Below are 15,192 nucleotides of genomic sequence, written 5' to 3'. Positions count from 1 at the left end.
GGTTATACTGACAAAAGACGTTTAAGCGAACGAGTTGAGTTTGAGTTCAGGCAGGCGACTTCCTTCTCGTACACAGGAATGATGAACCACTGTAACCATGGTAACCCAACACTCCACTCTCGTGAGTTTTGTCATCACCTTGGCCATTGCTCAACGTTTATTTATTCTTAAAATGTCACCTGTGAGTCTTGCATTCGATAATTTTAATAATTTTGTTCCCAACTTTCATGTGTATATATATCTATGCTCAAAGCTTTAAGCACATGTCGTACGTTACTGTTACTGTACAGCACTAGTAGGCGCCAGATAGACAATAAAAAGTTGCTGTAAAAAGCTATACATAGTTTGATACAGTTACTTAATCATATTATTCCGTGTGATTATTTTTGATTACCAACCAAGCGAGCAGCAGTCACGTGTACCTTCAAAGAGCAAACGTTTGAAAGAACATTATGTCGTCTTGTCACCCACTTCCTGTCGTGTGAGTATCTGGCAACCATATGCGTTGTTTGTACCATGTGGTTGTTTGACCTTGTCTGCACCTCAACATGTTTACAATATTTCTAACAGCTACTATGTAAAAATAGTATGTGCTTGCTTTGGGTGTTTATGTGTGTACAGGTTTAGCTATATAGCTATATTTGTAAGGCCCAAATGTCATCCACAATAATATGACAACCAACTTCACTAAAAACCTGTTCAAATTTCAATTCAATAACATGCACATGTTTTTGTGAAGGTTGGGTTTAGCGATAGGAGATAGAAAATATCAGTAGCCTGATAGAAAATAATCTGGAAGTCAATGAAATTACCTCACAAACATAGTAAAACAAACGTGTGTGTGTGTGTGTTTTGTTTTGTTTTGAGTATAGGTGTCTTCCCACAAGACCCACAGTGTGTGTAAACTAGACATACGTACGTCATAGTCCCAACGGCTCTTACCACAATGCGTGTGTTCGATGTATGGCAGTCTGCCAGGTTTCAATGACAAGCATCATAAAAACATACTCTTTTATTATTAATAGGCATAATGCTTGAATGATTGCCACCTTACTAATATCTCTGTAAATGACATTCTTTCGATGCAACTCTTTGGTGTTTATAAATTAACTGTATGTGTCTGGTTGTAGGTTGATGGGACTAAAATTCAGCCTACCCTACTGAAAAATCCAGCTAAGACCAGCATAAGCTGGTGAGCTGGTTTTAACTGGTCTCCCAGGTAGGTTTAAGCTGGTATTGCTGGTGTAGCAAGCTGGTCTAGCAGTGTTTCGGTCACTTTTTAAGCTGGTCTAGCTGTGTTTTGGTCACCTTTTAAGCTGGTCTAGCTGTGTTTTGGTCCCTTTTTAAGCTGGTCTAGCTGGACTAAGCTGGTCATGCTGAAAGACCAGCTGACCCACCAGCTTTGCCAGGCTGGGAGGCCCAGCTTACACCAGCTACTGCCACCTTAAACCAGATAAAACCAGCTACCAGCTTATGCTGGTCTTTGCTGGATTTTTCAGTAGGGTAGTTATTCAAAGTGACACAATCAGTGCACACTGTTTTATTGATAATGTCTTTATTGATATATATTGTATTTCATTATTTGTTTGTGATACAAGATATACAAAATGAGCAGCAAATAGTTATAAACACTGTTATTTTTTCACATCACACTAAAACCACATAGACAACAGTGGGTATAAAAAACTTGCATGAATAACACAAAAACATTCACAGTTTAACGTTTGCAGCTGTGTAAAGATGAAAAACCAAAGTCTTCCCATTATACATTAGTAAAAAATCCATAATATTTACAGAAGAAAACAACATGTCAAATTCAGTGGTCATACATGATAAATCTCGTTATATACAACGTGTAGAAAAATATTTAATGCTGAACAAGTGATGGAAGGTACCATTAAATAGGTAACCATGATTCCCCCTGTGACAACACCCTCTATAATATCCATATTCATACAGGGCACAATACTTGACATTCACATTAAAAGCCCAGTCAAACAAAGAGAACTCTGTTCTGCGTCCAAGGTTGCAGGCATCGCCCCACAGTGTGCGTTTTCAAGCATGCATAATGCTCACGTGGAAACATGGCCAACATCTGTTTCAAAATTCAGATGCCAAGCACCTGCTTAAGCTAAGCAAACCTCACTGACAGTCTCCAGAGACAGTTCACAGCGAGAGTGCGTTGGTGGTTTCTGTGTCCGACATGACAGAGGAACGGTGCGGGCCTGCCTGCAGCAACTTAGACTTATTTTGGGATGAAACGCAGCCGTAGGCTTGGAACATACGGGCCACGTCCTTTCGGAAACGCACCCCGACGAAAGCGTAAAGGAATGGGTTTAGGCAGCTGTGCATGTAGGCGAGACTCTTCATGACTTGGGTGGTGATATCAAATTGTTGGACCTCATTGCAGTTTGTGATGGTGGTGTTGGCCGCCTGGGTGGCTTCGAAGACTAACATGCTGTTGTACGGGAGCTGAGAGAAGATGAACACGGCAACAACTGCCAAAATGACACGCATGGCCTTATGCTTCTCGAAGTTCCTCGTCTTGAGTAAGGTGCGGATGATGACGGAATAGCAGAAGATCATGACTATGAGGGGAATGCAGAAACCCATGCAGATTTGGAGGCTCAGCACCAGAATTTTGGTACGGTTGTTTTCGTTGTTCCAGTAGATCAGGGAGCAAAAATGATTGCCATCCATGTCCTCTTTGCTGCTGGCAAAAAGAAATTCTGGAATTGCCAACAAAACAGCAAGGAACCAGACTACGACACAAATGAGCTTGCTGTACAGCAATCGACTCCTCTTGGTGTTCTGCGCCTTAGTAGTCTTGACGATGACTATGTAGCGGTCAACGCTGATGCAGGTGAGAAGAAATACGCTGCTGAAGAAGTTGATTTTGTAAATGGCTGAAACGGTTTTGCAGAGGGCGGAGCCGAAGGTCCAGCCGTAGATGGAATCGGCGGCCCAGAACGGTAGCGTGCACAGAAAGAACAGATCTGCCAGAGCCAGGTTCAGTAGATAGACATCCGTCATAGTCTTCAGACGGTTCTTAAAGTGGGTATATATCCAGACCACCATGGAGTTGCCAATGGCTCCCAGAATCACGATGATCCAATAGAGGGCAGGCTCGTAATACATACGAAATTGTCTGACCAGTGCCTTGTCACATAATGATGCACCATCTTCATAATCACCTGTAGGCGTGGAGAAATCCTCGTTGTAATCCTGTGATATAAAACAAATCATTATTATTAACCCCTTAAAATGACACAACTTGTTTAAGTAAGAAATGCACAATAACAGGATGGTTTTTTTTAGTAAATATTAGCATACTTACATTATCTGAAGTTAGCCCCCCAAATACAGTCACAAGCTCAGTCACATTCATCTAAACAGACAAAAAATATTTATATTAACAACAATTCTTAGTGAACTTTGCATTGTGCAAGCTGTTTATTGACATACTCTTAAAAATAGTCAGTTTATGTACTTACTCTGCTTTCTGGAAGAAAGAACTGTATGATTAAAGAAAAGTCAGTCCACTACAGTGTCCTCTCGGTAACAAAAATCACTCTCACGTTGTTTGTGGCGGCACGTCTGTTTTGCAGAAGCTTTATAGCAGAGTAAACCACAATGACGCACGAGTGACATGAACTCATTCGCACTTTTTTTCACTTGAGTCTCGCCTAAAAACACAACGGCCAGACAAGAAATGTTTACAAGCCAATTTAATACCTGTTTAAAAATAGTGCCTGATATAACAAAACTATCATACACTATTATCTGATATGGTTTATGAGAGCATGCACGTCAGATGCAGAAAATCCCACTGTATTTGTGTATGCAATATGCGTTGCTTTAAATGGCCCTTACTTGGTAAATTTTTTATCTGTAACTTCATCCCCCCTTGAAAACTGAGACCTCCACCAATACTTTCAGCAACATTCTTGTCTGATATATTGTTTATGCTAAGTGAAATCAACACTCTTCCTCTTTTTTTTTTTTGTTGACCTGTGCCATACAGAATTACACTTTCCATGAACAGAATGCTTATGTTTTGTCTTTGAATGGATATTCAATTTGTTTCTTCACCTGTGATTGGTCATTTCATTTATTACCTGTATCAACACAGTCATCATTAGGACAGATATTGACTTCTAACGCCCATTAGATGTCTGATTCTTTTACTAAACATATTGTGTCTGTTTATCCAAGCCAAATGCAAGATGATTTGTCACATCGAGAAAATGCTATAATAAGTTTCAAAACTAAGACATGGGGTTCATATTTGACTACACAAAGCTTGAAAGTCAGTACAAGTTATCACAAATCATCTGCTTCTCCGTTGACAGATTAAAGGAATAGTTTACCTAAAAATGAAATTTCTGTCATTATTTGCTGCACCCTCATGTTGTTTTTAAAACTTGTGTGAGTTTCTTTATTCTGTTGAACATGAAAATATGTTTTAAAATTTATATTTTTTTGGCCATTTGCCTTTATTTGTAACAGTTAATACGGAGAGGACAGGGTGGAGAGAGCGGTATGGGATTGGACGAGCCAGAAATCAAACTCGGGTCACCGAAAGTGTGAAAGCACCACATGTCGGAGCGCTGCCCACTACACCATCGGCTCTGAAGAAACATAAAGATATTTTGATAAATCATGGTAAGCACACAATTGACGGTACCCATTAACTTCCATAGTATTGTTTTTATTTGTTTTACTATGGAAGTCAATGGGTAACGTATGCGTGGTTATCATTTATCAAATATCGTCATGTTCAAAAGAACTCCAAAAAAACTACATGAGGGTGAGTAAATAATGCCAAAATTTTATTTTTTGGGTGATCTATCCCTTTAACCATGAATTTTTGTTTTTAACATAGTTAAGTAACTCATTGGAAAAAACAAGGAAGCACCTGTAAATGTTGCATTGTCTTCCCTTTTTTGTGTTTTCTAAAGTCTGTCATTGTGGTCAGTCACATTGCAAGTGACGTGATGATACACAATCCTATCCAGCACAAATAGAAACAAATGAAAATGTTTAGCCTGCTAGCCAATGCATGAGAAATCTCACATTATGTGTCAGTACTTCTCACTTTTACTCCACTGTCCACTGGCGCCAGAAACAACACTTAGGTAAATGATCTTCGTCTTAACGCTGAAGTTGTCTACACTTCATCGTTGCATGTATGGTTCCTTGCTCAAGTGTGAATCTTTGCACGCCAGACATCCTGTTTATCTTAGAAATATTGTATCACCAGACACTTATTTTGCTTAATTTTATGCACTTTTACGCCATATCCTGAGACGTTTCCTCTTTATAATACGGCAAACACATAACAACACCTTCCCCATGACATAAAAACAATTTTGTAGGTAAGCTTATCGTTCAAGTTAGCATTTTAGTCAGAGTTGGTGTCAGCACTAGGCATGCATTGCAGTTGGTATTATCTTAGATCTATCACGCCATTTGCTGATTTCAACATTCATAATTCAAGATTCGTCTTATCACGCATATGCAGAGATGATTTGCTGTTACAAGACCAAAAAAAATGTATGAAATCCCAAGGTCGTGGGTTTGATGCCCAACTAACATATAATAATACCAAAAAGTTGTAGTCTACAAATCCAATGTGCTGTAAAACTGTATGCATAAGTGTGTCAATGGGTTCAGTATACCCACCGTGTTCAAAGTTAAACATAACAAAACAAAGTGAATAGTGGAAATGTGTCACAAATGGTGGTGGTGGTGGGGGGTCATATTCCACTGCCTCTAAAATTAAACCTATCCGCCCTCTATAGGTGTCTTTTACGCAAACAAACCACAAAATGTTCCCTTTCTACCCTCTGTGTTTACAGTGACCTGGTCAAACAAAAACACTGAAGGCTTCATTTCCTCAAACTTGAAAAACTGTTGAAGAGTTAACACGTGTTTGACAGTCTTTCAGTATGCAACATCTCCTGTTGCGCTAAACTTTAGCATTTATTTTAAATGATTAATGTCGTTCACACATGCAGCTATTCTCGTAGTGTTGTAAAAGATTGTAAAAACCAAAAAGAAGATGCAATTTACTCTCGTTTTAAATCAGTGCAGACTGATATGAAACTTGATTTAGGTGGTGTCCCACTCACTACAGAAGTTTGCGTGACAAGACTGCAACGGTGACAAGGCCATGAGAAGTTATTCACTACTAAGAACATTCTGCGGTAAACATTTGCACGACAGCTAGAACCACAAGTCTACATACAGGAACCAAACTACAGATAATGTCATGCCCCCTCATAACTGTCACTTTGTGTGTTCATCAACTCACTTTTACATGCGAGTAAACATTTTTGTTGAAATGATTCAGATATGTAAGTCTATATGTAGGCCCTGAAGCTAATATGAATCTGACTTTATGCTTTATTTTATTTATTTGTTTTATTTACATTGTTGTCACCAAGCTGTCACAGGAACAGTACCCTTTAAAAATGTCCTAATATGTACCATTTGTTTTGTATACATGTGAGGTACCAATATGCATTCTTTGGTACCAATATGTACTCCTATACGTTATATTAACTCTTTAGATGCAAAGTTGTACTTTTTAAAAGGGTGGCACCCCAGTGTCAGCTAAGGATAATTTTAAGACTATCTTTTAAACAATGTTGAATGTACCTGTACATCGCTTTAGGTTAGTTTGAGTGCTTACACTGCCACCATGACCTTTTGTCACATGATGTTTTTGAAAGTGTCATGAGCCCTGTGGCATCACGGTGGTTTGGTATCAAAATGGAAAAAGTTTGAAAAACAAAATGACACGATGGGAGCGTGATTACACAAAGCGTGACTTCCTCAATTTTGTCAGCAGATACGAAAAAAAACATCTGAGGAAAAACAAGAGATATGAGGGAATCAGTTTATAATTTGCAAAAACAGCAGCATTGGGTTTAGAGGATATAGAGATAATCATAACAGAGATCGTGTAATAGATATGAGCTGATACAGGTGCACCTGTTCCAGTTTTAGCGGCTCTTAATAGTTCACACAAAAACAAACTCTAAAATCCTAAACGTTTGCATATAATGTCATTTTAGCAAATATTGGTGCCTTACTAGGTAATATAACAATGTATGCATGCATGATAAAATATTTCTCTATGAATACGTGCTGTACGCTCTTAGAAATAAAGGTACAAAAGTTGTCACTGGTATGGTACCTTTTATTAAGGTCCTAATATGTACCATTTTAAGGTACCGATATGCACCTTTTTAAGGTGTACCTTGTACCTTTTTTCTGAGAGTGTATGATGAAATATTGCACAAGTATCAAAAATTGGTTGGAAACCATGAAGTGCAGCTTTATTGAAAAAAAACTGGGGGTGGAGCTCCACATATTTGGGCTGAAGGTTTTCAAGGGGGTCTGCATTCATGAAGCGCACGCCTTGCAAAATTTAGGAGGATTCAGTATCATCGGCGTCAGAGATGACGGATGTCTCTGTGTAGGAAAGATGATTACGAAGAGTCACATGCCGTCTTTTTTTAATATAGCAGTCAGATGCTTTCACAAATAAAAATACTTCAGTTCACATTAGGGATGCACCGATACCACTTTTTTGGAATACGAGTACGAGTGCTTGCATTTCAGTACTTGCCGATACCGATACAGAGTACTTAATAAAAAAACATGATTTAAATTTACAGGTAACAGCTTTAGTCATATAATTTAACAAAAAAACAAAGGACTAGTTTTCCAGTTTGTTGTAAACCCTGCCTCTTTGGACAACACAAGAGGCATTAACCCCTTACACGCCGCTCAAACATAGACATTTCTCAGACCGCTGTATCGATTCCAGGTATCGGGGGACTTTAACGAGTACCGAGGCCGATACCAGTATCGGTATCGGTGCATCCCTAGTTCACATGATGGAAATGATTTGTCCACATACCTGTAATAATTTCTTTGACCTTTATTGAACCGGCTGTCGGTCGAGGACAGTGGGTAGAAGGGATAAGAAAAAGAGAATTAGTGAGGCTATTGTATATTTCTTCATGTCTGCCACAATGTCAATTATGGCAAAGTCAAGCACGGAGGCTTTGCTGAATGTACTCCCCCTAATAAAAATGAATCATGGTTTTATACACTTTTAAATGTAAAGGGTGCTTAAATTGTTTTTCACAGTGATGTCTACAAAAACCATGGTTCTTGCAACGAACTATCTAGCAGTGAAATAGTCTCATTTAAGTCTATTCTATTATTGCGTTCAATAAAGCTAATGTGAGATGTAGAGGTAGATGGACAATGAAAGTACACTTTGGGTTAATTTATTTATCATAGAAAATAATATTCATTGCTTTACTATGCTGCCCTTGCATGTTAGAGTGAAACTTGCCTGTCAGGACGGATCTAGTTTGTATGTCCTTTGGGGCTGGGTTAAGGGGTGTCCTGGGGGGTACTGGTTTGGGGTACATCCCTCCCTACGGGATGGAAAAGCGCAGATGAGCCCTTCCCATGCCCCTGGACTTTTGACCATCATTTTGTTAAAGTAAAATAGGACTTTATCTATTTACACGATTGAGATTCCTTGATTGTTTATGAACACCGTTTTCCTCATAAAACCACAGATGTGCACTTTTGCTGAACTATTGACACATGTCAACTGATTCGCTGGCAATCATGCGCTGGGCGTGTGAAAAACAAATGAATCAGCTTTCAAACCAAAGAATAGCTTCAGCCTCGCACGTTAATGTCTGGATCATTGGTATGGCAAAGGGCAAGTTGACACATTTGTGATCCTGTCTGTGAAATCCAGGCTAAAGTGTAATAATAAATTTTTATGAGATTAGCATCAAATATTGAATTTAGTCATTGATTTCAATCTTATTCAGTCACTATTAAATATATCAAGATTATATGTTTCTTTACATTATGTGTGATGTAATATGTTAATCACAAAAAATTACTTTAGCTGGGTTTTTCACAGACTGGGTAACACATGGGGTGTTTGATACTTCCCATGGCAGGTTGATCTTTCTCAGTTATTTTGTCACAATACTCAGACTCATAACTATAGTAATAATAATACATTATGTTGGTTTAAAGGGCCATGCGATGTGCGTCATAACTATGATAGGATAACCCCAACAGTGATTAACAGTAAAGTAAATACTCAACGAGAGACAACCTGATAAAACCAATAGGATACAAGTCTGACCACAGAAGTTTTCCAGTGCATTCAGGAAACTCCCCACTGACTGTGGTACTCCCATTACTTTGATATACCAGCTTCTAATAAATTAAACACACTGAAACATACAAAGACCATTCTTACCTGAAAAGGTGTAGGAGGAGTCAGAGAACTCTGGCATTCTGAAAGTCATAAAGCAAAAAATGACAAAAATTTAATATGAAGGCATTCAATGATATTTTAGGGTACAGGTAAGGGTAAAGGTATATGATGTATCTTTCCAGCCTTGCTAAAGTGTTTTTAACGTGTGCATAATGTTAAAATTAACAATTTTAAACAGATTTTCTTATATAATTGTCATATTTGATGACGTAAAGGATTGCACTAAATATTTGTACTAATATTTATTCACACTGCTGGAGATTTAAAAATGAACTACACTGTAATGGACTCCATGCCACCCTGACAGCTAGAGACCATTGGTGGCTCGTGATTGCTCTTCCGAGGGTCGCAAATTCAAAATATGTGTTTGGAGTGTTGTGTTTTGCTAGTGTGTTCAAAATATGTGTTTTTGCGTCATGTGAACCATGTGCATCACGTGTTTTGTCAAAATAAGTGCCTGCTGCACACGCGTCAAAATCGTTTATGATAAAAGAGACGCTCATGTTCACAAAATACACGCAAGACACTCCCTTAACAATAAACTCTGATTACGCACGAGATTATGAGATTATCTGGCAAACGCGAGTGGCTTTTTTATCATAAACCCTTTAGACGCGTCTGCAGCAGGCACTTATTTTGACAAGACTCTCTCGATGCGCAGAACACATATTTTGAAATTTCAAACCACACACATGACGGGCTACATACATGTTGTGACGACCTTCGAATCGTGCGCCCTCGAAAAAACAAGTCACCGGCCCCCATTGCTACAGACCATTAAAGTGTAGTTCATTTTGTACCTAGAGTTCATATGAGTACCTCAAAGGTACATATCGGTACCAAATGTATACATGTATCTATGCCTAAACTGTACGTATTAGGACCTTGCAAAAGTGAACTGGTGCCCCATTGATAGCTCAACTGTAAAAATTCCTTGTTGCACTTAAATTTTTAAGTTTAATCAACTTGAATTTACAATTAATTTCACATTTCTTGACCAGTGAGGAGTTGCTATAAATAAATAAAAAGTTTAAATAACTTTATAGCTCTATTAACTTTATAGCAACTCCCCATTATAGTTAAAAAAAGTTTTAATTAATTGTAAATCCAAGTTGATTCAACTTAAAAATTTAAGTTTTTTTTTTTCAGAATTTTACCAATTTATCTGACCATGTAGTGATGACAAAAATAGTGAAAAAAACTTTGTGGGTATTTTTTTGATCAGTTCAAGTTCTACCCATAAACCAGTGTAGTCTGTAGTGTGTGACATATTTACTTGAAGTCATCTCCTTCCAGCAGTTTTCTGTAGGTGGAGATTTCCACATCCAGAGCAAGTTTGATGTCCAGTAGCTCTTGGTAGGCCAGGATCTGTTTGTGAAGGTCTGTTTTAGCGACCTCTATGGCTGATGTGAGGCTTGCAATTTGTGCCTGGTACTCGGCCACACCCACACTGGACTGAGCCTGGGCTTCTGCTAGACTTTGCTCCAGACTCATGTTCTGAAAAGAGACAAAGAAATATAACCAGTACATTAGATAAATCTCATGTTAATTAAAAAATGTACCATTAGTTAATGCACAATAAACTGACACAAACAACTGTATTTGCATTAAAGGTGCAGTGTGTAAATTTTAGTTGCATCTAGTGGTGAGGTTGTGAATTGCAACAGTCCACTGCTCACCCCTTGCTTTTGAAACACATAGAGAAGCTACTGTTGCCACCACCGGACAAACATGTCATCGTCGGAGACAACTTAGTAAAAAAAGTTTGTCCGTTAAGGGCTTCTGTAGAAACATGGCGGCCCAAAATGGCGACTTCCATGTAAGGGGACCCTCGGTGTATATAGATAAGAAACGTCTCATTCTAAGGTAATAAAAACATAACGGTGCATTATGAAAGGTCTTTATACACCCCTGTTAATATAGTTTTGTAAATTATTTTGCATTTCTGTCAAATGATCCTTCTAAAAATTACACACTGCACCTTTAACTAACATAAACTAGGCTAAAAAAATGCTGAAAAACTAAAATGTTTATTGTTAGTTCATGTTTTATGCTATGCTAATAACTATATTGTACAGTGTAACTCAGATGTTTTTAATGTCTGTGATCATTTCACCAAACAGTCAATATTTTTTTCGGTTAGACATAATGAAGATATCTTAATGACTGAGTAAAGATTGAAATCAATGAGTGACATCAAACTTTGATGCTTCTAGTCTCATCATTAAATAATGAAACTTTAACCTGGGTTTCACAGAAAGGGTCACAATTGTTAAGTAATTTGTAAGTCGCTTTGGACAAATGCATCTAAATTAAATGTACAGTACTGCCTCCTTAAAAGCATGTACACAGCGCCAAAGAAATCCACCTAACATTTCATCCCTTCTATAGTATCTCATATTCACAGACGGGTTATTGTAAATGATGTCAGAAAAAAACCCTCAAGTGTGTGAAGTGTGAGAATTGTTGCCTGGGAAACAGTGTTTTCTGCAACAGTTTAACTTATCGTGTGGCATTGGGGCTTTTACTGTCAATATGAAACGGCTGAGATCAATAAACCACTTCCGATGTTCTCTGCTTCCTGTCTCACAGCTGTGATTTATTCAAAACATTTTGCATTCCTGGTGAGAACCTCTGCTGCAGGATTTTACTCACTGTTTCTCAGCCAAACCAAAGATTGTAAATATAACACATTTATCAAACGTCTGCTGGTTTGGAATAACCTTATAGATAACATCACCCATGTCATATCTATCAAAATGTTTCTCTTACTGTTGCGATAAGAGACTGCAGCTCTAAATTCAGCGTCTGCAGTTCTTTCCTGGATGCTGTGATCTCAGCTTTAGTCGATGACACCGCCTCTGTGTTTTTGACGTTGACCGATTGCATCTCATCCATCTGTAGTGAAAAGCAGAACATGATCTATCACCTTAATAATGACTCGAATATTTCAAACATATAAACTTATGGTGTGCACACCTTGAGTTTGTAGTAAGCCTCAGCTTCTTCTCTGTGCTGCACCACAGACTTCTCATACTCCATACGTATTTTATTGAGCGCCGAAGAGATGTCGAATGACTTGACGGTGTCCACTTCAATCATTGAAACTGAAGTGTCCTTTGATGTCGTGCCCAGTTTAGATTGCAATGAAGACAGCTCCTAAAGTGATGGATACAATAAAGCAGGATAAATATTTGCATAAAAAAGCATATAGATTTTGAAATAGATGTATAGGCTACTTATGTCAGTACCTCCTCCTGCGTCTTGGTGATGAAGTCCAGTTCATTTTTCAGGCTGGAGAATTTGGCATCCAAATCGATTCGGAGGTCAGAGGCCATTTCAATGTCCTTAAAAGGAAATGAAGGAATGTTTTTGTTTACTGTAATGTTGAAGTAATTCATTTTAAAACCAATAAATTATAATTATAAAAGAATAATGTTACCTTTTTCATAGCTGCAATGTCTGACTCGAGCTGAAACTTCACTCCTTGTTCAAAGTCAAGCCTTATTGAAAAGCAAAACGACATTTAGTTAATCAAAAATAGGGTTATTTCAACCCATGGTTGGGTATATGTGAAAAAAACTCAACTGTTGGGTTTAAATTAACCTATGCTGCTTGTTTTTAACCCAGAAGGTTGGTTTTGTTCAACCATTTTGGGTCAAATAATGGACTTTAACATTTTAAACCAGCAGAGTCATTTTTACCCAGTATTGGGTCAAAACCAGCCATTGTGTTAAATTACTCAATAAATATTTATATTTGGCCCCACAATCATTTAAAACAGCCCAGCATTTGGGTTTGAAACAACCCAGCGTGGGTTCATTTACAACTCAACTTTTGACCTAACACTAGGTTGAAAATAACCCAGCATTCTTCCCAAAACAGAAAAACTCACTTAGCCTTGAGTTCATGAGCAGTGCCACGGACGTTGTCCAACTCGATCTCCAGCTTGACGGTGTCAATGGTGAGCGTTTCCAGCGTGCTACGATATTCGCTCAGCTGAGACTCGTACTCCACGGTGGTGGTGCCGGATGAGTCTGGGGACATATCTGTTCCTCCAGTCAACTGGGACAGCTTGGCCTCCAGAGCCGCGTTCTCTTGCTGTAGCGCTCGCACTTTGCCCATGTACGCAGAGAAGCGGTCATTAAGGCTGGAAAGCGTGTGCTTCTCAGCAGCTCTGGAAAGAATCGGGGCCAATGAGGCACCTGCCCCCGGACCGGCCATGAAAGCGGAGCTTGCACCGAGCCCTCCTGCAGCAATGGCACGACCCATAGAGAATGCAGGACTGGCAACCAGAGCTCCTCCACCACCACCGCCACCCAGGGCAAATCCTGCACCGGCTCCTGCACCTCCACCATAGCCAAAACCCAGACCTCCACCTGCACCAGCACCGGAACCGAAGCCCAGTCCCCCTCCGTAGCCGATTCCTCCACCGAAGCCCGCTCCACCCCCTAGCCCCAGACCCAGTCTTGCTCCTCCACCACCTCGAGCCAGGCCGAGACCTCCGTATCCCCCAGACATTCTGGAAGAGGACAACGACAGGGACACAGACATGGTAAACAGCTATGGGTCTCTGCTGAAGGACTGAAAAGACCAAAGAGTGCAGGTAGGGTGAACGTCGAATGGGATGTGTTTAAATAGGGTCTGCTTAGAGGCAGGGCAATGTGAAAAAGGACACTGTGGGGTATGAATAAGCTATAACTTGTTTTAGTGTAAAGGTATGGCGTCGGTTGTCTATTAAATGTCAGAGTATTCTTACCTGCAGGCACATTTTTGTGCAGGATAGGTTTTATTTTTGCACTGTAAGCTAAATGATGAATAGCACTTCAATCATTTTGTTATCATGCACTTTAACCTTAAACATTTTTAAATGATCTTCTTTATTTTCTATTGGAAATGTTGTCCACTTGAAGGCAATGCTGAAGGAGAATGTGGCTATGGTTGCATTGTCTAACAATACAAAGTCTTTACCCGATTTATGAAATTCAGTTTAAACAGACTCTAGAAGAATTGATTTTGGTCTTCGTTTAGGTCATAGGGTGAATGCTGGCATTGGTGAGAGTAATAAATGTGAATCTGACAGTCATATGCTTGTTCTTGTAAGTCTTAAGGGCAGACTCTACTGATGGGTCTGTGCCTGTTCTGGTGACAGGTGAAACATACTTTTAACTCTTGTTTTAAACCTCATGACATGATCATGGCATAAATGGGCGTTTCTTTTTATTGGCATTTTTGGGCTTGTGCACAGCATTTTTTTCAAGATTGAAATATGTTAAAGCACATGTTTAATCAGTGGATAAAGAGAATTATGTAGTTTTTGTGTTTTTTCCTGAACTGAGATTACCCATAGATAAATTTAAATGTAATTCAATAGAATTTGTTAACAGTATCATCGACTGTTGTAAAGCAACAGAAACCAAACAATGTGACGTTTGTGGAAATGATTCAATATTCTATAAAAAAAACCTGATTTCAAAGACCCAGACAATATGAGGAATATCAACACAAGTTACAAAAATCCCCTTAAGATCAAGTGGGTGGGGAAAGAGGAAACAACAACATTGTCAAGTTAATTGGAATATTGGGACTCTCTACTGGTTGCTTTGAACGTCAGCAATGTCTGATGTGCTCTTCACACTTCTCCCTGGGTTGTTTATATGGCTGATTATTTGGAATTCATTCATCAGCAATGATTATTACCTTACTTATGATGCAGAAATAACCAGCAAATCTATGGTGAGAAGTTTACTTGAAGGCAAAAACCACATCAGTATTTCTGTTAGCTACTTTAATGGTGTGAAAGACCCCTGAACAACACATTCTCAGAGCTCTCTGTTCTGAGAAACAAATAATGTGAA

At 38.8% G+C, this 15,192-nt stretch overlaps 3 protein-coding genes across 4 annotated transcripts in view; all 3 read right to left on the bottom strand.

Moving 5' to 3' along the window:
• The window catches only part of LOC135767009 (GTP-binding protein 4-like), a 326,314-nt gene that overhangs the window by 209,672 nt on the left and 101,450 nt on the right, over window positions 1-15,192 (bottom strand). The window lies entirely within an intron of this gene.
• ccr9a (chemokine (C-C motif) receptor 9a) lies at window positions 1,537-3,607 on the bottom strand. The gene is made up of 3 exons (XM_065276575.2): window positions 3,495-3,607; window positions 3,338-3,388; window positions 1,537-3,225 (listed from the first exon to the last, which is right to left on the bottom strand). Exons 2-3 carry the CDS (start codon window positions 3,386-3,388, stop codon window positions 2,167-2,169), a joined length of 1,110 nt encoding a protein of 369 aa, XP_065132647.1. The 5' UTR covers window positions 3,495-3,607; the 3' UTR covers window positions 1,537-2,166.
• Window positions 6,822-14,090, bottom strand: LOC135767003 (thread biopolymer filament subunit gamma). 2 transcript variants are annotated; one of them, XM_073815091.1, is made up of 9 exons: window positions 13,230-14,089; window positions 12,777-12,837; window positions 12,586-12,681; window positions 12,314-12,493; window positions 12,107-12,232; window positions 10,611-10,831; window positions 9,317-9,354; window positions 7,934-7,966; window positions 6,822-7,482 (listed from the first exon to the last, which is right to left on the bottom strand). In XM_073815091.1, the coding sequence occupies exons 1-9, from the start codon at window positions 13,886-13,888 to the stop codon at window positions 7,439-7,441; spliced, it is 1,458 nt and encodes a 485-aa protein (XP_073671192.1). In that variant the 5' UTR covers window positions 13,889-14,089; the 3' UTR covers window positions 6,822-7,438. The 2 variants fall into 2 exon arrangements, with proteins under 2 accessions (XP_073671192.1, XP_073671193.1); XM_073815092.1 differs by lacking the exons at window positions 6,822-7,482; window positions 7,934-7,966 and adding an exon at window positions 7,997-8,462 and having other exon boundaries at window positions 13,230-14,090.

Source organism: Paramisgurnus dabryanus, chromosome 6 (genome assembly GCF_030506205.2).
Source record: "Paramisgurnus dabryanus chromosome 6, PD_genome_1.1, whole genome shotgun sequence".
Lineage (NCBI taxonomy): Eukaryota > Metazoa > Chordata > Actinopteri > Cypriniformes > Cobitidae > Paramisgurnus > Paramisgurnus dabryanus.
Note: the sequence above shows the minus strand (reverse complement) of the source record. Positions and strands in the feature narration are given on the sequence as shown.

Coding starts and splice junctions, on each gene's coding strand:
- ccr9a (XM_065276575.2), bottom strand. CDS start 3,388: ATGAATGTGACTGAGCTTGTGACTGTATTTGGGGGGCTAACTTCAGAT. Junction 3,226..3,337: donor GGGGGCTAACTTCAGATAAT/GTAAGTATGCTA, acceptor TTTATATCACAG/GATTACAACGAGGATTTCTC.
- LOC135767003 (XM_073815091.1), bottom strand. CDS start 13,888: ATGTCTGTGTCCCTGTCGTTGTCCTCTTCCAGAATGTCTGGGGGATAC. Junction 12,682..12,776: donor ACATTGCAGCTATGAAAAAG/GTAACATTATTC, acceptor TTTCCTTTTAAG/GACATTGAAATGGCCTCTGA. Junction 9,355..10,610: donor CTGGAAGGAGATGACTTCAA/GTAAATATGTCA, acceptor TATGACTTTCAG/AATGCCAGAGTTCTCTGACT.